The sequence below is a fragment of the Tetrahymena thermophila genome, assembly GCF_000189635.1.
Source record: "Tetrahymena thermophila SB210 genomic scaffold scf_8254563, whole genome shotgun sequence".
Lineage (NCBI taxonomy): Eukaryota > Ciliophora > Oligohymenophorea > Hymenostomatida > Tetrahymenidae > Tetrahymena > Tetrahymena thermophila.
The window spans coordinates 325,385-347,740 of NW_002476334.1; the positions used below are offsets into that span (position 1 = coordinate 325,385).

The 22,356-nt window shown below is 23.5% G+C and overlaps 4 protein-coding genes across 4 annotated transcripts; 2 read left to right on the plus strand and 2 right to left on the minus strand. All coding sequences in view use genetic code 6, as the record gives it.

The window, feature by feature from the left end:
- Nucleotides 1-1,278: 1,278 nt before the first annotated feature.
- Nucleotides 1,279-6,958, plus strand: TTHERM_00600690 (zinc carboxypeptidase family protein; the record flags this gene model as incomplete). The annotated part of the gene is made up of 7 exons (XM_001032540.2): nucleotides 1,279-1,601; nucleotides 1,659-1,734; nucleotides 1,789-2,181; nucleotides 2,249-2,377; nucleotides 2,419-2,790; nucleotides 2,839-3,203; nucleotides 3,256-6,958. 7 exons carry the CDS (start codon nucleotides 1,279-1,281, stop codon nucleotides 6,956-6,958), a joined length of 5,361 nt encoding a protein of 1,786 aa, XP_001032540.2.
- Nucleotides 6,959-8,544: 1,586 nt separating this feature from the next.
- Nucleotides 8,545-12,412, plus strand: TTHERM_00600700 (hypothetical protein; the record flags this gene model as incomplete). The annotated part of the gene is made up of 3 exons (XM_001032541.1): nucleotides 8,545-8,995; nucleotides 9,203-10,419; nucleotides 10,652-12,412. 3 exons carry the CDS (start codon nucleotides 8,545-8,547, stop codon nucleotides 12,410-12,412), a joined length of 3,429 nt encoding a protein of 1,142 aa, XP_001032541.1.
- An 845-nt stretch (nucleotides 12,413-13,257) lies between these two features.
- TTHERM_00600709 (eukaryotic translation initiation factor 3 subunit E) lies at nucleotides 13,258-15,295 on the minus strand (the record flags this gene model as incomplete). The annotated part of the gene is made up of 9 exons (XM_001470601.1): nucleotides 13,258-13,338; nucleotides 13,407-13,554; nucleotides 13,616-13,923; nucleotides 13,981-14,040; nucleotides 14,101-14,190; nucleotides 14,247-14,324; nucleotides 14,590-14,745; nucleotides 14,861-15,006; nucleotides 15,085-15,295. 9 exons carry the CDS (start codon nucleotides 15,293-15,295, stop codon nucleotides 13,258-13,260), a joined length of 1,278 nt encoding a protein of 425 aa, XP_001470651.1.
- Nucleotides 15,296-15,982: 687 nt separating this feature from the next.
- Nucleotides 15,983-21,776, minus strand: TTHERM_00600710 (PCI domain protein; the record flags this gene model as incomplete). The annotated part of the gene is made up of 10 exons (XM_001032542.3): nucleotides 15,983-16,746; nucleotides 16,835-17,472; nucleotides 17,523-17,683; nucleotides 17,770-18,172; nucleotides 18,244-18,923; nucleotides 18,980-19,387; nucleotides 19,539-19,749; nucleotides 19,799-20,247; nucleotides 20,311-21,081; nucleotides 21,228-21,776. 10 exons carry the CDS (start codon nucleotides 21,774-21,776, stop codon nucleotides 15,983-15,985), a joined length of 5,034 nt encoding a protein of 1,677 aa, XP_001032542.3.
- Between the last annotated feature and the right edge of the window lie 580 nt (nucleotides 21,777-22,356).

Genomic DNA, 22,356 nt, shown 5'->3' on the forward strand with positions numbered 1-22,356 from the left:
TAGTGAAGATTTTACCTAATATGAAAAAGCTTACCTTTTATAACATATTATTTCTTGAAATTTATTTTTTATTTGCATAATAATTTTGTTGTTTTTTATTTTTCTTTGTAAGCTAAATAAAATTTCTATAGGTTTTACACCATTTTCTAACTATCTTTTTCAGAACTTTAATATTTCTGTGATATATTATATCCTGCTAAAAAAATCTGATATAATAATTAATTGAAAGTAAATTAATTAAAGAATTTAATAGTAATATTAATTGTCATTTCTAAAATCCTTAAATTATTTATAAAAAAACAAAATTTGTCAAAAAAATTCATAATATGTATGCTATTAATTCAAAAGCATATAAAATTCATTATGTAAAAAATTCTAATTTATAGACCAAGCTTGAAAGATCAATCAACAAATAAAAAAAATGATTAAAATTTATTTAATTTTTTTTAATTTTAATTTAAGTCCTATAATTCTTATTATCTAAATTAAAAAGGAATAATTGTTAATAAAATAATCTCTTACATTAAAAATAAAAACTAAGAAAATTAAAATTAAAGTTTAAGCTTTAATTAAAAAAGCTAGTTTATTAAAATATTTAATCTTCTAAAAAAATTTTTATTACTGTTACTTATTTTAATTTTATTAAAAAATAATTAATTTTAATTACAAAAATCAGACAAATATAAAAAGTATTTTATAAAAAATAAATTATTTTTTTTAAGTTTAAATTTTTTGATTTTTTTTTTCTTAGGTACTACCTATTCGTATAAAGCAATTTTAATCAGATATCTTATAAGTATTTTTTGAGTACTTTTATATTAACATCTTCATGCTTAGAATATGCCTTTTATATAACTTTTAATAACTATTAGAAGTAAATATTTGGTTACCTGAAATAAAAAATGTCATATTCCATTTTTAAATTCGTTGGTGATAATAAATTTTATGAGAATTCTTGATGAAATTTAAAGAAAAAATATAAATAATTATCTTTGTCCACTCACTAAAAATACACAAATAAATACATATTAATAATAATTAATAAAAGTAATAAGATAAATCTTTGATTAAAAAATATTGGTTATTTTACTAATTATAAGTGTAAAAAATAGCTATAGGAGTCAATAGATTAGTTAGTTTTTCTCTAAAATAATCACTTTTGAGATACTTTTTTATAGCTGTTGAAATACCGCATAGATTATAAGAAGAATAGTTGGTATATAATTTATAAAGTGCCAAAAATTAGACTTAGTTACTTACTCCAATTTTACTTTAGCAATGTAGAATGAAGAAATACAAACAATTTAATAAGATGAAAAACTAGAATAAACCTCAGAAAATTATGTTAATTCATAAGAATAATAGCAGGGGGAAAGTGTTAATTTGGATAGATTTTAAACTAATATCTCTACAAATGAAGGAAGAATAAAATTATAGTTGAAGGAAAATTTGTAAAAAAAAGAAGTTAATTAAAAATTAGAGAGCAATGAAAATGAGGATTCTGATTCGAATAATAGCGATTACTTACCTCCACCTAATCCTATATTAAATTATAATTAAAATGATGATTTAGTTAAAACAGCTTATAAATTTGTATTTAAGTAAATTTTTAGAATTTTTTATTTAATTTTTAAATAGATTTATTGTTCTTTATCAAGTAAGCTTCCATAGTTCAATGAATACAATCAAAATGGTAAATAGTTAGTGTAGACAACTCCTCAAAACATGAAATTTGTATTATTTAATTTAATGCATACATTTTTTAAAGCAATATTTTTTATTTAAAAGGCTAGTAAAAAAATTGAAGCTGCTTCTAAAAAAGATAAGGCTAATAAAGAAGGTACTTTATAAGAAATATATGGAAGTATGGAACCTATTTATAGAAAGATGGATAATACAAATTACAATTTTGTTCCTCTAAATAAGAAAAGATATTTCTCTGGCCTTTTTTGTGATTTAAAAAAATTAGTGAATGATGAAAAAGGAGATGCTCTTACCACTTAATACGATTTAATATCATATTTACAAAGAAATTCAAAAATAATTATTCAGTAAGATAATGAAAAAGCTTAAATAATAGAACAGCAATAAAATACTGAATCTCTTAATAAATTAAAATATAAACATACTCTTAGAATGGATTCGTCTTTTGAGAGTGGAAATTTATTTGCTGCCTATTAAGTAATTTTTACTTTATTTAGGGAAATCTTATGTTTTTTAAGTAAATATGATCATATTATTAAATTAGATAGGACCAAAAGAGTATGATCTTGTACTTTAGAACGATACTAACTCTAAAGGAAATACTTAATGGTTTTTCTTTTCAGTTTAAGGGACTTAAAAAAATCAAATAGTTAGATTCAACATTGTCAATTTAGTAAATTAATTTTAATTAAACTTTTGTAATTCTTTTTTTAGATGAAAAATGATAGTTTGTTTAACTATGGAATGAGACCTGTAGTATTTTCAAAGAAGAAAAATGAATAAGAGTAATAGGGATGGTTTAGAGGAGGTTTTAATATTTCTTACTTTAAAAATTAAATCTTAAGAGAATCGCAAGAAAAAAAAACATACTACACACTTTAATTCAGCTATAAATTCGAAAACAGTAATGATACAGTTTATTTTGCTCATTGCTATCCTTACACCTACACTGATCTAAATAACTATTTAAGCGGACTACTTTCTTCAAATCCTTCAGAAATGAGCAAAATATGCTAAAGAAAAAAACTTTGCTTAACTCTAGCAAAAAATAAATGCGATATCTTAACGATCACTGCTCCAAAATAAGTAAATAAATATTTAATTATTTTATTCTTTATCGTAATTAATTTTTAGTTAAAATCAAGTGCAAACCAAAAATCTAAATAAGCAATAATCATAATTGCAAGATAGCATCCAGGAGAAACTCCTGGATCTTGGATGGTTGAGGGAGTTATTAACTATTTGTGCAATCTAAAAAGTGAGGAAGCTTCATATTTGAGAGAAAAATGTGTCTTTAAAGTAGTACCTATGGTCAATCCAGATGGAGTGATTCATGGTAATTATAGAACAGATTTAAGTGGTGTAGATTTAAACAGAAATTGGTTAACTCCAGACAAATAATATTTAACAACAGTATATGCAATAAAATAATTAATCAGCTCTATTTCTAGGGAATATAAAATTCGTTACATAATTGACTTGCATGGTCACAGCAAAAAGTATGATTAATTTTGTTAAAATTATTTTTATTCATGTTTTAATTTATACCAGAATGAATGCTTTTTTTTATGGAAATCCTAATGATGATGATGTTGAAGAGTCAAGAATATTTCCTTTAGTCTGTGCTGAAGAATGTAAATTTATAGATTTTTCAAGCTGCACCTTCAAGCTGCAGTAAAGTAAATCCAACACAGCGAGAATAGCTTTATTTAACTAGCTTTTTAAAGTTTATAAAACAAATATTTTAACTTTAGAAGCATCTTTTTATGGTTCAACTAATAAAAATTAAGAAAAGAATCATTTTACTATCGAATAATATAAGGAAATCGGATCTGCTATTTGTAAATCTATGTATAAACTTTATAAATAAGAAGAAGAATATGAGATGGAAATTTAAAAATAGCTGGAATAATAAAAGGCTGAGTAGCAGCAAAACCAAGGAGAAAATTCATATTCAGATAGAAAATAAATTATAGATGTTTAGATCTATAAAAGCATGAATGTTTATGAAAGATTATTTAAAAACTTCAAGTGTGATGTGCAGTCAGTTCTGAAAAAGAGTATTAATAAAGACTAGACTAAAACAAATAATGATTCTTCAGGTAGTGATTCGGATCCAAGCGCAGATGAGCTTAATGTAAAGGAAATTAAATCGATAAATGAAAATTTAGCTAAAGTTAATAAAAATTCTGCTTTAAATTCTGTAATTACAAACAACGGAGGTAATACAAGCACATCGAAACAATCTTAGAGTAGAAAATAAAATACCAGTTCAATGTATAAAAATGAGAATGCTTCACCAACTACATTTAAGTCTGCTTTGAAGTAAAGAACATTTGAAGAAGATGAAATAAAATAGAGAAAAAACATGGTTTCTTCATAGTCAGCCTAAAATACTAGTATAGCTATACAAACTGATTACTAAGAATGGCTGAATCGTGAAAAGAGTTTATCATTATTTAGTATAAAAATATAAGATGAAGAAGAGTCGATAGATATTATAGACATAAATGATATTTCTAAGAAATAAAATAATTACTAGATGGCATTAGATTTATCTTCAAGGAATTCACATCATCATTAGAACTCATTGAGTTTGAATCCTTCTAATTAATCAAGAGGAAATAACAATATTAAAAGTGAATTAAAATCTTATTAAGAGTGTGTTTATAATTCTGCCCAGCTTAGATAAAGTGGTGCTAAAACAGAATTACCTCAGTATAGAAAAAATAGCTATTGGTAGTAGACATATAATTAGAAGGCTTCTAAAATTACAATGGCTAACAGTGAATAAAATTCTTTATAATAATCTTAAATAGTAACAAATAATGAATTTAAACTTCCTAGTGCAATAAATTCTTCTAATGCTAAATCTATAAGTACAAGTCCTATGAAAAATTTAGAAAATTAGTCTTTTATATATAACAGTTTGAACTAAGGTCAAAATGTTGCTAGCTAAAGTGAAACTAATTAAAAAACCGATGACTTGTCTTATAATCAAACCTTTAATAACAGTGCAAATCCACAATAATAATAATTTTCTCATCTCTATAAAACAATATTTCGTTCACCAAAGGAGGAAAATTAAAACTTTTTAGTATAATTAAGTAGAAATACTTATAAATTAACAAGGTAAGGATACATAAACTATAGTAATCAAATAGTTGCTATGAAAAAAAACGATGTTGGGCCGTAGGCTACTTAGCTGCAGTTAACAGTTAGGGATTAAAAAAAGTTAAAAGTAATTGGAAATAATCGAATGCAAAGCAGATAAAATAATATATCAAATTCTTATATTGAAACTATTACAAAATAAAATGCTAAAGGATAAAATATTATCCTTAACGATGCTTGCACTTAAACTTTAATAACTTTATAGTCTATATCTAGGTTTTGTAAGACTTAGCCATCTCGAAACAAGGAATAATCTCCAGAAAGATAACTGAAAAAAGAAATTTTTTCAAAAAGTAAAGAATTAACTGAATCTACGATTATAAAACAATTTAACAATAATGTCAATAATTAATTAAGAAGTGCAATAGGTAAATAGGAAAATAATGAAAAGCATAACAAACTTAAAAGTAAAAGATCAGGAAGTTAAGATTTGGTTATACATTATTACGATAATAATTAAGATAAGTTTATTGAGTAAAAAAGCTCTTTTGATGATATTAATGTACTTCCTGAAGAAGTTAAAAACAATTAAATATTACTTTCTAATCCTTCAGAAACCAGAGGAGTTCAAAAAAAGAGAAACAAAAATTAAAATTTGACAAATAGAAACTTTATTCATAGTTCTAAAACTTAGTAAGTATCTCCAGATGATAGATTAAATATGCTATGCTCAGATTTATAACCCTTAAATATACAGCTCACTAAAAATATATCAACTAAAAATACTAAAAAAAATAATGAACCGCAATAGGCTAATTCTCAAATTTGTTAAGCAGGTGATAATTTAGGTCATTTAACAAGTAGGTAAAATAGTAAAAATTTATCTAATTCCACTCATTTAAATTAAACATCATCTGCCTAGCCTAATGTGTATTTATAGCAAACATAATAGAATTCTCTAAACTAAAGCGGATAATCTGTACTAACGGGGAGTGTAAATAATAAAAATGTGGCATCAAATAATATGGTGTCTCTTATAAACAATGAAAGCTAATTAAACAATAAAACTACGGCTTTGGGCAACAATATAATACTAAACAAAGCAAAAGTTCTTTAAATAATCAATACTTAATTCGCATCAAATAATTAATCTCATAATTCAAGCAATGAAATCAATGTACAAGGAATTAATATAAAATCTAACCCATATTAGAGTATTAACTTATAGGCGTTTGGGAGTTTGACTTCCAATATCTAAACAGTAAATTAAAAACTACAATTGCTTCCTTTGGAAGTTGAAATAACTTAAAAAGAAAGAAGGAATTCTCTAATTTAAAATAAAAATTCCTTAAATACTAGTTTACCTACTACTTCATATATACAGAATTAAAGTTTACAAAATAAAGATAGTTTAAATAACAAAATTAATCGTGTGACAAAGAACGCAAGAAGTTTATCTGGATAGAAAGGATATGGAGATTCTTAAGGATAATAATATTTATAAAGTACGAATATTTTCAATAACCAAATAAGTGGAGGCTCTATATAAAATTCTTTAATAAACTAAGCAGAATACTATAAGTATGAAATAAATCAAAAAAAAGATGCTTAGAGAAGAACTTCTACTTAGAATAAATTACAGAAAGATTTAATGGAGTTATCTCAAACATTCTAAAATGATTCATAAGTAAAAATCACTTAATCAGATTAAAAAAATAAATTGAATAAGCTTTAATAAACTCATAACTTAAGCTTTGATTCCTACAACGTTTTACAATCTTAAGGAAACTTAAATATATCTTGCACTCAAAATGCAAATCAAATCGATTCAAATTTAACTAATGGATTGGATATCAACTCCTAGATGAATAATTCTAAAAATATAAATATTATATCAGACAACTTTGAAAATCATGTTAGTAAATTCAAGTCAAACAAAGAAATTATCGAATTTATAAAGCAATAAAAAGCTAATAAATTATAAACTTAACATACAACAGCTACAATTAATTCTACTAATGTTAGTAATCCTTTATCTGGAATAAATTAATCAATGAAAATCGCGTTTGTGCAAAGACAATCTAGAAAAGTATATAATTCACCTTTTAATTAGAGATTTTTAGAGAAGATACTAAATTGAGGAAAGATAAATAAATAAATTGATGTTTTTTGAAAATGCTTGATAAAATGTTTATTTCAATACAAATTTTAATTTAAATTACTAAATAAGATATTTAATAGTTAAATATATTTTAAGAATAATTTTAGTTTAACAACTTATTAAGTTAATAAATAAACAATAATGTAAATGTAAATATTTTATTTATATTTATCATAAAATAAATAGTAATACTTTTATTCCATAAATGTTCAAATATCTATTTATTTAATATATTATTAATAAAATATTACATGGATTAATCTATTTTAAGAATAATTTTAGTTTAAAAACTTATTAAATTAGTAAACTAGTAAATAAAGAAATGTCATAACAAATTAATTTTATATTTATGATAAAATAGTAATACTTTTATTAAAACACGCGCAATCATAAAATATCTTATTATTTCACTGTTTTTTTCAAGTAAAACTTTAATCAAATGTTTTTAGAAAATTTTAGATAAAATTGTTTTATTTCAATTAAAAATTTCAAAACAAAATAGAAATGAAAATATTTTATCCTTCACCCTATTTTAGGTTTTGTTTAAAAATAAATTGGTTAAATTATTAAATAAAAATATAATTAAATAAATCTATTGACTTATTTAATTAATACTTATGATAACATAATAATATTTTTATTACCTACACAAATCATGCACAAAAAATATATTTATTCCCCTACTTAATTCAAGCAAAAATTTTAATTTAATTCAGTATCTAATCATATCAGAAATACTACTGAGCTTAAATCTAAAAATAAATTTAATCTTACATGTTTTTAAAAGTAATTTTTCTTAATTATTTGAAATGATAAAAATTATGAGTACTTACTATTTTTTTTTGAAGAATTAAACTTATAAAAATTAGATCACCTCGTTAATTTTAATCTTAAGAAATTTATCAAAATATTTACATTAATTATATAGCCTTTATTGAAATAAAAGTGAAAATTTATTGATTGATTATATTAGAAAGGTTGTGAATTTGATTTAAACTACTCTAGTTTGCTTCTAATGTATAATTTAAATTTTTATATTATGATTTTTTTATCAAAAATACTTTTGGATAAAAACCAATTTTTATTTTTGGTTAAGTACTTTGTCGCGCATTATTAAAATTTGATTATAAGATAGATACTATTGACTTAGTCTGCAATAAATAAATGAGATGATACTAAAAAGAAAATCTAAAGGTTAAGATATTCTTTTTCTTTTGTAAATTTTCAGATTGTCTAAAAGTAAGAATATTTATGTATTTATGTATGTATGTATGTATCACCTTCAATTCGTAAAATAAAGAAAATTAGAAAAGCTATCAAAAAATTTAGAAAAAAAGAGTGTTGTTGTATTTGATAATTTTCCAAAGTAATCGAACTAAAGATCAAGAAAAATCAAGTGATTTAGCAGGATACATACATACATACTTAGTTAATAATATAAAAAAATAAAGTAATTAAGATAGAGATCAATAAAAAAGATCAAAAATAGAAGTGTTGAACAAGCGAGTCTTAAGAAAAGGATTAATAAAATATAGTTTAACTGACAAGAAAAAGGAAGAAGAAAAATGTCATAATAAAATTAGTAATAAACATAAGCTTAGGTTTTCACTAAAGATGAGTTTATTAGATAATACAAAATGTTGTCATAAAGCAATAATGAATATGAAAAAGAAGCAGCAAACTAATATATTTTACAATTTCAAACTTGTAGTGAAGTTTGGATGGTAGCACGTGAAATGATTGTTGATCCTCCATCTTAATAGTTATAGGCTCTAGGCGCATAAATATTATGCAATAAATTAAAAAATCATTATTCATAATTGAGTTCACAGTAGAAGTTGGAGCTTCGCAAATTTTTATTCAATGTCCTTTAGCAGTACTGTTCATTTGGGAATTAAGTTATTTCTAAAGTAGCTAAAAATTAAATAGTTCACAGTATTGCTATCCTAGGCTTTACTGGAATTTTTTAAGATTGGTAAACTTTCGTAGAAGATATCTGCGCCTTTATGCGTTTAGGTAAGATTTTAATTATTTTAACATATGAAATTTAAATTATAAAAAATGATTTATTTTGGTTTATTTAAGCTGAAATAGGAAATTAAAATACTCTAATAAATTATTTGAACAATGTTTTAATATCTTAAAGTCAAATAATTTTAAACAGCAAAAGATTATCTTAGTTTTTTTCAAAGTTTCATAAATTTTTTATCTAATTATTAATAGAAGGAAGTGATGAATATTTTATATGCGGAATTGAAATCCTAGAAAATGTAGCTAATTAAGAAAATATGGAAAAGGTTGTTACAGATATGAAAGCTTTCCAAAGAATTAGATCACTATTTTAGAGTTAGGCTTCCTAATTGTCAGGCATTTTCAATACACTTCTTGGACATTAAAATCAAAATGTTGGGTTAAAAACTTTAGATTGCATTGAAAGTTGGGCAGGAAGCTAATTCAAATATCAAATTTTTTTAGATGAACCTTTGGTTACAAATCTTATTATTTTACTTAATTCAATTGATGAAGAAGTGTTTGAAAGAGTAGCTAAAATTATGTTAGAAGGAATAAAGCACTCTAACAATGCTGACATACTAGAAACAGCCAACGTTAAGTAGTCACTGAATTTACTTAAAATAGAGGAAGTGAGATCTTTAAAAACTCTTATAGATGCCTTAGCAATTAGGTTAAATGATTTTTTAACTATGGATTAAGTTAATCCAGAAAGTAAATTTTGTAAATATTATGTTGAAATTACAACAGAGATAGCATAAAAATTCTCAATTCTAATACTTGAAAACTCTGAGCACTCTATAAAATTATTGCAATTGATGGTTATTTGCACTTAACATCCAAACAGAAGCATTTCATACACAACTTTTGAGTTTTGGGTATCATTTTATCGCACACTTAAAACATATGTACCAAATATTTAGGATCCTTCATCTGATTGGTTGATCTAACCCTATCTAGAAGTTTTTAAAACTGTTCTTGAAAAATCGAAGCTTAAAAAGCTCTCAGCTACATTAGATGGAGACGCTAAGAAAAAATAAAAGAAGTTTTAACTTCTCAAAAAATATTCTTTATTCTAAGATGCAGATGATGGCAGTGAATTTGGAGCAGATTTTTCTTCTAGCCAATATAAATTGGATGATTGTTGTCATAATGACAGTGGAGATGATGATTTCTCAGGTCACTAGCCTTTAAGCTTTGATCTTGACCAGATAGATTCAGCTTTTACTAAAATAAGAGTTTAAAATTACAGAATTTATGCACGTGATATTTTTAATGTTGTTTATAATGTTCTCAGCTAATTTAGGGGATAATAAGGAATCAATTCGTTGCTTTAAATTCTTTACACTTTGATTAACAAAGAGTAGTTTTTAGCTCAAAATAATTTCACTGATGCAAACGAAGCAAACAAAAATTACTATATTTCAGTGGTAATTAGTCAATCACACACTTTTTAATACAATTCATATTAAAAATAAATAAAAAATATTTTTCTTTTATTTATTATCTAATCAAATTTAAATTAATTAAAATCATCTTTCAAATAATTGTGAAAAATTTAAATAAAATAGATTTAAAGATTTCAATTTTCTTAGCTTAAAATTATTAAGAAAAATACTTACATATATATAATTTGTTATATTTTTAAATAAATTATTATAGGAAGTTTGCTTATTTGTTGTGTAGACTATGGCTGAAAATATGTTCCCTGGTCCTTTGGAGGGTAATGATGAGAATTACACTTACTTCTTTGATTTTATTGTCAATAATAATGAATTTCCTGCTCATTAAAGCACTGTAAGCATGGCTATGCAGTTGTTCTATAACGCTTAGGTGGAACTAACCAAAAACCCTTAGCTTTTTGACTCAACAATTAAATTTATTTTAAGATATTTACTAGATGATAATTTAGGGCTTATGTCAGCCCAAACTTTTAGTGGTATCATTAAAGGAGTTGGCTAGAATAATTATATTGAAACATTCAGATTTGTTGCACAATTTTTTGTTTAGAATATAAATAAGATAGTAAGATAAGATGTAATGGATGAATTTATTTAAGGTGTATTTGGTTTTGCTCTGAGCCTCAAGACCGAGTAGCATTAATTAGAAGCTATTTAGAACCTTCTTTAACTCATTTAATAAATGTTAGACAACACTAAAAGCTCTATTGAAAATATCACAGAATAAAAGGAAAAAGAAAGTCTTCTTTTAAGGGCAATAGGAATTCTCTAGAGTCTCCTAAGCGGCTTTAGTACTGAAGCTATAGGCTTAGATGTTAAAAATAGCATAGCTACTTTCGTATAACAAAACTTTGAGTTTTTAACTCTAGCATTTGATGTACTCACTATGAAAACTAATGCAGCTCCTTTAATCAGCTAATTCACTAGCATCTTCAGATACGTGACAAAGATATTTAATGATCAAAATAATAATTTAGTTTTCTACGACCAATATATTATTTTCCTCAACACCTCCATCAAAATTTCACAGAGAAACCCTATATTATTCTCTGAAACAATGAGCATTTTTAAATAGATTTTAGACCTTACTAAAAATTCTAGCTATCATCAAAATTTTTTATTATGGCTTGAACAATATTTCAATGAATACAACTAATTTTATATAAAATTTATGACTCAAGCAGATCCTTAATAGCCTGCAGTATTGTATCCACAGATCCAATTATAGCACTAAGTTGCACCTGCAGATAAAAATAAAGACCCAGATTTAATTACAAACTTTTATGACATATAGTTCAAGGTGATTACTTAATTTACTCAATATTATCTAAACCACAATAGTTTTAGAGCAGTTATAGAATTATCATTTGATGTAATCAAAAGTATATCTCACTATGAAATGACTCGCTCGATAATAATATTTTATTATGAATTCATAAAACATTGTTCGCAATTCCCTTAAACACAAGAATACGTGCTTAAAATATTAGATACTACTATTGATATTTTAACAAATGTAAATAGCAATCTGATTCACAATATTTCAAATTTATTTATAAAGTTTGTTGATATCAACAAAGATCATTGCGAATAGCTGAGAGAATATATAATGAAGTGCTTCTAGTAAAAAGAAAAATATTCTTAATTTAATGATAATTAGAAGAAAATTCTAGTTGATTGCATCATCAAATTCTCTCTCGAAAACAACAATCTTAATTAATTAAAGTCTCTTCTCAGTGATTTTTATCAAGTCTATAAAGGAATCTTTTCTGCCAAAGAAATGTTCATGAATTATGAGATGAAACTTAAAGGATTTAATCACAACAACCAAAATAATCAAGCTTCACAAAATGGCGCAATCAATCACATTTCACCTAACTTCTTAAATCAACTATCAAATACACTTTTATTAAGAAATTAACCCATCAAGAACGCAAGTGATCTTGATGACCTATTTAAGTGAGTTTTAAGTTCATAAAATTAACAACATTTTAAAATAAATAAATTAATTATAAAATAAAAAATTTAGTTTATAATTGCAATAACTTAAATTATTCAAAATTATTATAAAATTTGTAAGTATTTTTTAAATTTATCAATTAGTTAAATTCATTTATTTTCAGAATCTTTTAAATTTTTTAATTAAATAATTGAATTTATTTCCTAAAGATCTTAAAAAATAAATCTAAACAAATTAATTATTTTTATTTCTATATAAAATATAGAATTGTATTATTCTAATATTTTGAAAATTAATTATCCTTAAATGCTATTATTGTATTTATGATATTAATCCAGCCAGTTCTTTAAATAGCGATGACGATTCTTTTATTTTGGATTTTCTTTTTCTTTTTTAAATTATTTATAAGAAACCATTAAGTAATTAATATAAAGTATTCTTTATTACATATTTTATAAATTATAAAATAATGATTGATTTTTGGATAATTATAATTTTTGATATGTAGAATTTTGTCAGAGAAAATAAATAAATAATTAGGAATTATATAATAATTTTTTCTAAAAATAAGTTAGAGAAAACGAAAGAAAAAAAAAATTTCAGTAAAACTTACAGAAAAATATAGAAGGAAATTGCAAATTTACTAAAATATAACCAATAGTATTTAAATATGATATAAAATTGAATTCTCCTAATTATTTTTTTTGGATTAATTGCAAACCTTTCTTTCAATATATCAATAAAATATAAGTTGTTTAAATTATTTATTTTTTGATGTTTATTTAGATAATGAGCAAGTCATTTCGTTGATTACTCTTATTTATTTTTTGAGCGAATCAATATTTCAATCAATTTTATGGAATGATTCTCTTCATATTATTAACAAGTAAAACTGTTCTTGGAACTATTTCTCTGAGCTTATTATTAATCTAATTTAATATTAAATAAAGTTTTTATTTTATTTTTAATTCAGTTTTTTTGGGATAAAAAATATTACTGTTTCATCAAAGTTGTTCTATCTTTTAGTAATGTGAACTATACCATTTTCAGAATCAATCTTAGCATCAATATTTGATACTCTAATAAAGTTAACAATCCATGTTTCAGCATCGCTAGCTGAACAGTTTAAGAAAGAACTAACCATCCTATATAAATAAATTCATAAAAAATATCAAACATATGTTCAATAAAAAAATAAATTTTTACTTAATTTCTACAATATCAAAGACTTTGCAATATGATTTGAAGAAAAGATGTTAAGCAGCAGTGATAATTTGTTCTTTTTAGTTTGAAAGGAAATAATCCTTTGAAAGTTCATTTGAGAGCTACTTAAGAGTTTATTCAGCAGCATTGAATTAGAAATCGATTAAAGTCAACTTCAAGAATTCAATTAAGTTATCTTTATAATCAAAAACTCCCTTTTAGAAGCTATTCAAAAACTAAGTGAGGTGGTATTAATTGCTTCTAGTCAATAAAAGAGCACAAGCATGATATCTAATAACTTCTGAGCAAACCTATTAAAAAAGTAAATAAACAATGAATAAGTTTATAATAAAAAATTAAGCATTTACCATCTAAATAGTAGCAACATACTATTCTCCAGTAATTAATTCAATAAAGGCTTCAAAGTCCTAAATTATTTAAAAAAATAATAAATTAACTGTTTATTTTAAAAGCAATGAGAAATTTACTGATTCAGTAGACTTAGGTTAGAAATAAGCATAAATAGCATGATAAATTAAGTAGGCTCTATTGTAAATCTAAAAGTGGCCAGAAAATTCCTTTTATCAAATAAAATTATAAACATCGCTAAATACTAAAATTTATTTTTTTTTACTTCCTTTTCGAGTTCTTTTCTAATGGCTCTAATTGTTTCCTTGGCTTCATCAAACTTTTAAACATAAAGTTCACAACCCTATTAATTACAAATAAATTAAATAAGTATATGTGAAACTAAAACTAATTTTGGGTTGAGCGAGCAAGAAATGATTATTGATTTTTAAATAAATTGAATTTATTGGCTACTACTGATTTTATCTTAAATTTGCTATAATATAAACTTAGCTTTATACTTGGTTAAAGATATTTATTTTTAAACAAATTTAATTTATCTATCAATCAATAAGTAATCTAGACCTATTAAATAATGACTAATAAAATGAATCTTAAGTAGTAATTACAATTTTTCCCCATAAAATATTTAGGATGCTTTGATCATCTTGATGGTTTTAGAGGAGACTGTAAATGCAGTTGATGATTTTCAAAGAGACATCGTAATTACCAACATCGTATAAGATGAAACTATATTATGCCAATTTTCTTAACAAACCAAATTTCTATTATGAATTAAATAAATATTAATTATTAAAAAGGATGAAATGCAATAATAAATAATGAATTTTATTTAAAAGAAAAACTAAATTTAAATAATATAATAAAATGCTTTATTACAATATCACCACATAACTTTGTAATTGTAGAAGCTTTAAATCTATCCTTTTCGATTTCATTGTAAAATTTCATAATATCTTCGAAAAATTATTTTGCCTTATCACCTAATGCTTATTCAGCAGTTTCTAATCTGCAAGCTTCAATTTCTAAAATTATTTTAATTAAATTAATTTATAATAATTTAACTTTAGCTTTTTTAAGCTAAAAAAATAAAGTCAAATTACGTTTCTTCAAATCAGGCAATTAGTGATTTTTAAGTTTGAGTACTTCAGCATTTAACTAATCGTATAATCTGGTTTTCAAAAGGGCAGCAATCTTTTCCTTTAAGATCCATTGCTCATCAAAAGTATTTTATTTAATATAGTAATCGCAAATTTTGACTACGAGGTGAGGTTCTAAAAACTTAACCTATTAGTAAAATAATTCTCCGTTCATTTTATATTTTTTAACTTTCTAATTCTTTAAAATATCCTAAATTGTGATATATTGATTAATTTTTGCTTTTATTTATTTATGGATTTTTGTTTTTTAATTGTATCCTTTTTAATTAATTTTCTCTTTGCTTTCTTAAATTAACAATAAAATCTATGTTTTAGTCTATTTTAGGTAGGTATGTATGTATGTATATAACACTATTAGATGCATCATTGTTTTATAATTTAATTTTCATAATAGATTTTTTTTTAATTAAAATTCAATTTATAAAAAAATTTATTTTTTAATTATGTAAAATAATTTCTAAAAAATGAAAGATTTCTGATTTTAAAAATTATTTATTGCTTTTATAAATTAAAAATATGCTGTTTTACAATTAAATCATAAAATAAAATTTACTTAAAAAAAATAAAAAATTCAAAAATAATTATTTTATTTTCTTTTTTTATTTTCACTTATCAAAGATATTTTTAACTTATTATTTTATTAAATTAAATATGTATTAATTTTTTCACAAAAACTCTATCTAAAATCTAGAAATAAAAATTTATTAATACTGTCATAAAAGTTAATAAAACATATATTAAAGTCAGCGAAATTACATAAAAAATTATTGCTTTAACCAATTTTTTTAAGATTGAAAAATAAATAATATTGTCTAAATTCTTAATTAAAAAATTAATTCATTCATTATTCTTATTCCTCGATTTAAATTAAAACATTTTACTAATCTAATACTTTTTCATCTGAATTTTAACCTCTCAAAGATTTAGTCTATTCATCTTTTGTTATAGGTAAAAAGAAATTGGTATTATCTCCCTGATTATTCTGATTTTAATTAGAATTGCTTTCTTTACTTTGCTTGCCATTATTTGTATTGTTATTATTATCTTGTGAAATAACTTGATTCTCTTATTTGCTTTAAAGATTAGTTTACTCTAAATCCATTAATTTTTTTTATTTTGTCTTTTAAGATTTAAGCATTTCCATTTGCTTTTGTTTTTTGATCATTACGTTTAGTGTCTCTACTCCTTCGTTATCATCAAACGATAAATGATCTTACATTTCCTATTTTATATGAGGTTAGAGTAGTTAAGTTTATTATTTATCTCCATCAATTATTAAGAGTTTATAATTCATAAGGATAAATTAGCTGATATCTTCTAACCTAATTTAGTAATTCCTCATGTCTTTCTTTTCAGGAGTTCCTTTTAAGTATATACTTCCATTTTACCACTCACAAGTCAACCAATTAGGTAGCTTTCTATTTAGCTGTAATTCTATGTCGTCGTAATCCATACTAATAAACTCTTTTACCTTTCTAACAAAACCTTAAGAAATAGTTTTTTTCATAGCTTTAATAATATTTATTGTAGAGGGGTCTACATGTACACTGCAACCTCTTGTAGACTATATTAATGCCTCAAAAAATCCTAGCTATCTAACAATACCTTTTAAAGAAATAATATGATTTTCAAAAATAAATAACTAGATAAAATTATTTTTTAATAAATTTAAAATAATGGTAATTTGCTTTACCTAATGAGTAATTTTTTAAGTTTTCAACTAGTAAATGATCGTTGCAACCAGGTATTTTTAAGCTTAATTAACTAGAGAAATCTTCTTCAATAAAACTCTATTAATCTATTTCGTACATTTTATTATCAAATTCTGATTGGTTATTATATTGTGTCTAATTGTAAATTTTAGTGATTTTAGAAAAGTTAACTGAAACTTCAGGTAATCTAACTTCGTTTTCTTTGTTGTAGATATCTTCTTCATTAATGTTAATTTTAACAAACTCTAAATACCAGTCAAGTGAAGAGAAGTATTAATATCTTTCTGATTTATATTTTCTTCTTAAAATTGATTTCTTTTTTAAAGTTTTGAAAACTTCAAAGGTTTTTTTATCAAACTCTGTCATATACTTGTAATTAAGTAAAGCCGATAATATTTTCTAACTTATGTGAGATTTACTTTTAAACCACTTTTTAGGTACTATTCTATCTTCTGATTTTATTGTGTTTGTAAATTCTAGCATTAATTCTATTGCTTTTTCCATATTAATTATATTGTAACTTTAAGATTATCCTTATGCCGACTCATCTGTAAAATGATTCAACTGCTTTTCTTCAACAAAGTACTCTAAAGGGTGTTTGTACCTCTTAATGCAGAACCTTTTAAAAAATATATTTATTGATGGCATCATAAAAAAAAAATTAATTACAGGGTTTTCTTAGGTTTAAGTAGCTCTTATTTTTTCCTTGCTTCAATGTATTTTAAGAATATCGAGATAAATTCTGCACATCTGTCTATGTAAGGAATAACTACAGGTATTTATTTTCTGTATTCTTCACCTATCTTTACTATTTCTGTTGAGTATCTTATCTAGAAGTAAATAAATAAATGGTTTAATCAATAATAATAATAATTAATTTAATATAATATTGTATTTTTTAAATTAATAATTTTACCCTCCTTTTACATAGAATCATGTGTATTAGTCCTCTCATTTTCCAAACAACAAAAAGACCAGATAAACCAGAGACTGCAGCTATAAAACGATTAAATACAATTTCAAAAGGAATACCATATATTTTGATAATAAATATATCATCTGTAGAGTAATACCCGTCATTAACTTTAACCTTAATATAAGCTTTACTTCCTAGTTTTGAATAACCAGCAAAACCAGTAAATTTTAAGGTGCTATTGTCAAAATGAATCCAACTACTGCTGTCTTTATTTGTTAATAGAATTTCATCATTTCCTGAAAGTAGATAAGCTTCGTAAACTAGGGATTCTGTATCATTAAATGTTTATTGATTTAAAGTAAAGATGAAATCTGTTTCTATGTAAATAACTCCACTGCTAAAGCTTTTATATTAAATTTGCAAAATAAATTAAAAATTAGTTGATTAGTTAACTGATCATTTTTAAAATATTACGATTATTCAAATTGAACTTAAATAGGATTTATAATCTAAGGCTAAGTATTGTAAACTAAAAATTTAACATCTCTAAACTGGTATTCATTTTAAATTGGTGCATTTATACTATCTTCTATTAGAATCGTTAGTTTAGAAGCTTAAAGTTAAGCGTTCACTATATTTATCCCATTAAGGAGGGGACTGCTAAAAACTAATTATGATAATGCATTGCTTACTTGCGTAGGATCTCCATTCAATGATATTCTTTGTTAATCAGAGCTAATATCAGTTTATATTTAATCATATTTTTTATTAACGAATTAGCCAACTGTTTTATCTAAATTTGTTATTGTTATTCTAACTGTATTCGATAAAGTAGATAATATTAAAGAATTAGTATTATCTTAATTTTAGTTATTAAATGTAATAGAGTTCATAACATTCAGCCTAATTGGAATATAAACTATTTTACTATTAAAAATAGACTCTATTTAGTATTTAACATCACTTATTGACTTGCCATTTTCCACATATCTTTCAGCTGAAACCGAAGTCCATAGTCGAAGTGAAGGAATCATATCTGTAGGATAATTTTTGCTATCTAGAAATCCTCTCTGTTAAGCATCTGAGAGAATACCTAAGGCATTTTTAGTAAAACCAGCATCAGAGAAAGTCTTCTCACTTATTTAGAAAAGGAACTAAATTATAAATAATTTTATAAATACAATTATTATCTTATAACTTAAAACTTTACTTAAGCTACCATCACCATGACTCCCATGTTATCTTTATTTAAGGTCAAATTAATTTCATTTACAATTGGATTGAAAGATATGTAATTAGGTATAGATTGTATAATTAAATTTTGTATCAAGTAAAGATTTGAACTAAGTTGATATACTTAGTCCATTTAAAGATTAATAGGACTCAACTTTAATTTTAAATTTTCTCCTACCAACAAACTGGTTTAATAGGATTACTTAATTTGTGTATTAACATCCATAATTTCGTAGAATAAATCAAAAGGCCTTTTCATGTTATAAATTCTAAGTCCTCTAGTAGTTGGCATGACAATAAAATATCCTTAATCTGTTTTTCTTAAAACAAAAGACTACATTACTTCATTTTATGGACTCATTGTTTGAACTAGAGTTGGATTATACTTTTTTTATAAGGGGTATTTAATTAAACTGTTTAATTTTTTTGTCATTAAATAAATATCTTATTGATAATTTTATTTCTAAAAACAAATTTTTAATAACAAAGGTGTAAATAAGTAACTAACTAACTAATTAAAGAAATAAAGTACTTACTTTATTAAATACGTCAATAAGAGAAATTAATTTGTTTCCAGTAGACCCAACTAAGATATATCTTTAATCTATTAAACTCTAAACCATGATAGCTTACCCATCAAGTAGCACTCTTGATAAAATAGTAGGAGTATTAATCAGATTATTTTATTAATCAAATTAAATTGAAATGATAGAAAATCCATTTAAAAAGTCTGCAACATAAATATATCTATTTAAAAAATAATTATTTAATAAAAGTAAAAAAAATAAAATATTACTTCATATCCTGAGAAAACTCAAAATCTTCCCCTCCTGCAGTTCTTATTTTATAAATAGGATCTTGAGAACCTTTTTTTAAATCATAAACTAAAATTCCATATCTTCTAGCACCTGCAAATAGGTATTTATCCTGCACTGAGAGGACTTTAACTATTCTTGAACTTTAAAAGTCGTCTTTTAATGGAAAATTTTTTATATCACTACCAAATGAGTTACTATTTATGCTATATGTCAAAATTGATGAGCCAAAATTTCCCAAAGCACAAAAAATTGTAATTTATTTTTCAACCGTGTATAAAAATATATCATTTACTTCAAAATTTGTTTAAGTCATAGAATTTTTTAATTACAAAGTAACTGATTCTGGGTTACTTACATAAATAATATCATAAATTAACATTCCTGCTTTATTTCTACCTAAAAAGAGCAAATTATTTACCTCATCAACCTTTAAATTTTAAATAAGTAAATAAGTTTCTAATAAATAACTAATTTGGCGAAAAAAAATTACTGCAATTCCATCTATTGTATTTGTAATACCTGGATCAGAACCTATTATTTCTTTACTCATGTCGCATTTAGTAGATGATTAAGGTTATTCTTAAGTAGGAGTAAACTTTAAAGATTGTGAATTATTTACAAAAGAATTAAAATCTGTGATATCTATTATATATAAATGAGCATATGGAACAATCAAAAAGTGGTTTTTATATAAATATGAATCCCATGCCACATTCAAATATGAGTTATCTATTGCGTATCTAATTTACTAATGAGTATTCTATAAATTTGGCATTAAATCTATATTTTGAAGGAGTGGAGAAGTTCTTTAATTAATGTGTACAACATTATTTTTAGTTGAAAAAAGCTCAGTTTCATTAATATCTGTGTAAATGGTTGTAGTATCGCCAACTAAGATAATTTCTTAAATCAATTAAAGATTAAATGTTGGTTAATATATCATGTTATATATTTAAACCCCTTTGCCATAAGATGATAAGTACATGTGGTTTCCTATTATAAAAATGGAGTAATAGAAATTATTGTTTTGTATAATCTATGATATAGGTTTCTAGATATTTGGATTGGTACCTATACCTAGTTAGGAAATATCAAACATATCTACTCCATAAATTGTTAAAGCAGCAAAGGCATATAATCCTTAACTATCTACAGCCATATCAAAAGTTTCACTCTTGCTTATAGAGTACTATTATACTATAGCCTACGATTGTATGTCTATTGCCACTAAACCCTATTGTCCTAAAGTTAAGTAGGCGTACTTTTAAATATAAGATATAATTAATTATTGTTATATAAAAATTTTAATTTATTCAAGCGTTTTTACCCACAAAAATAAGAAATTTCTGATATTAATTTTGGGGAGTTTTTAAGCAATAGAAAATAAAATAATATAAAATAACTTACTGGCTTTCCTCTGATTGTGTATACTCTTATATTGCGAATAAAAGTACCTATAGGAATCGGTTAATTAATTGCATAATTCTCATTTTTCTTAAGAAAGTATAATTATGTTTGTGTTGCAAATAATATCGTATCTTAATATACATTTATTGTGTTTGCATATAATGACTAAATTTACACCTAAATGCTTGGTATAGTTTATTTGTTTGATATATTATAAATTACTAATCCACCTAATTCATAAGCTACAATCAGCGCTTAATCGTTTTAGAAAAGACATACTCTCCTTGCTCTATCAGTGTCACCTTAGAGATCAAAATTATACATTAGTTTTATATTTTGCAAGTCACTGATGTCATATGTATAGACACCGTAGGCCCCGGAAGCAACATACATATAATTTTTATCTAAAGTTGTAGCAACAGAAACAGCTAAATCAGGTACAGTGACTTGATAAGAAGTTGGATCAAATGTAAAGGTGTTATCATCTCCTACTACATTATAAATGTAAGTTATTACAAATTATATAATGTATATAAATTTCCTTCTCATATGACCTCTAGTAAAACCTATTTTTAAGTTATTTCCCTTTACTATATTTTGTAAAACACACCTATTGCTTGTTTTATTTAAATCTTTTTGTATGTGATATAAATTTTCTTTTCAATATTTTTTTTAAAAGTTTTTAATTTCAATCAAAATTGATATATCTAACTATTAAAATTTTTATTACTTCAAATTAATTCATCAAAGAAGTCATGCAAGGAGTTTTATACGATAAATTTTAAACTTAATTGATCTCATAGATATTGTGAATAAATGTGTAAATAAAAGTAAAAACTTTGAAATTATTTGTTTATTTTGACCACTTTTGTAAAAAAATATTGATTGTCCTCAAACATATTTATACAATTTAAAAAAACAGATCGGTAAAATTAATATTAATGAATGAATTTTATGTAGACAAATAAAAAACTTTCAATTTCATATAAAAGTTTTTAATTAGAATACATAGACTTTAGGTTTATTAATTATTTTAATCTATTTATATTATTTATATATTTATTTTTTTATTAATAGTAAAAATTTATTAATTCATTGATTTTATGCTTTATAAAAGATTATAAATAAA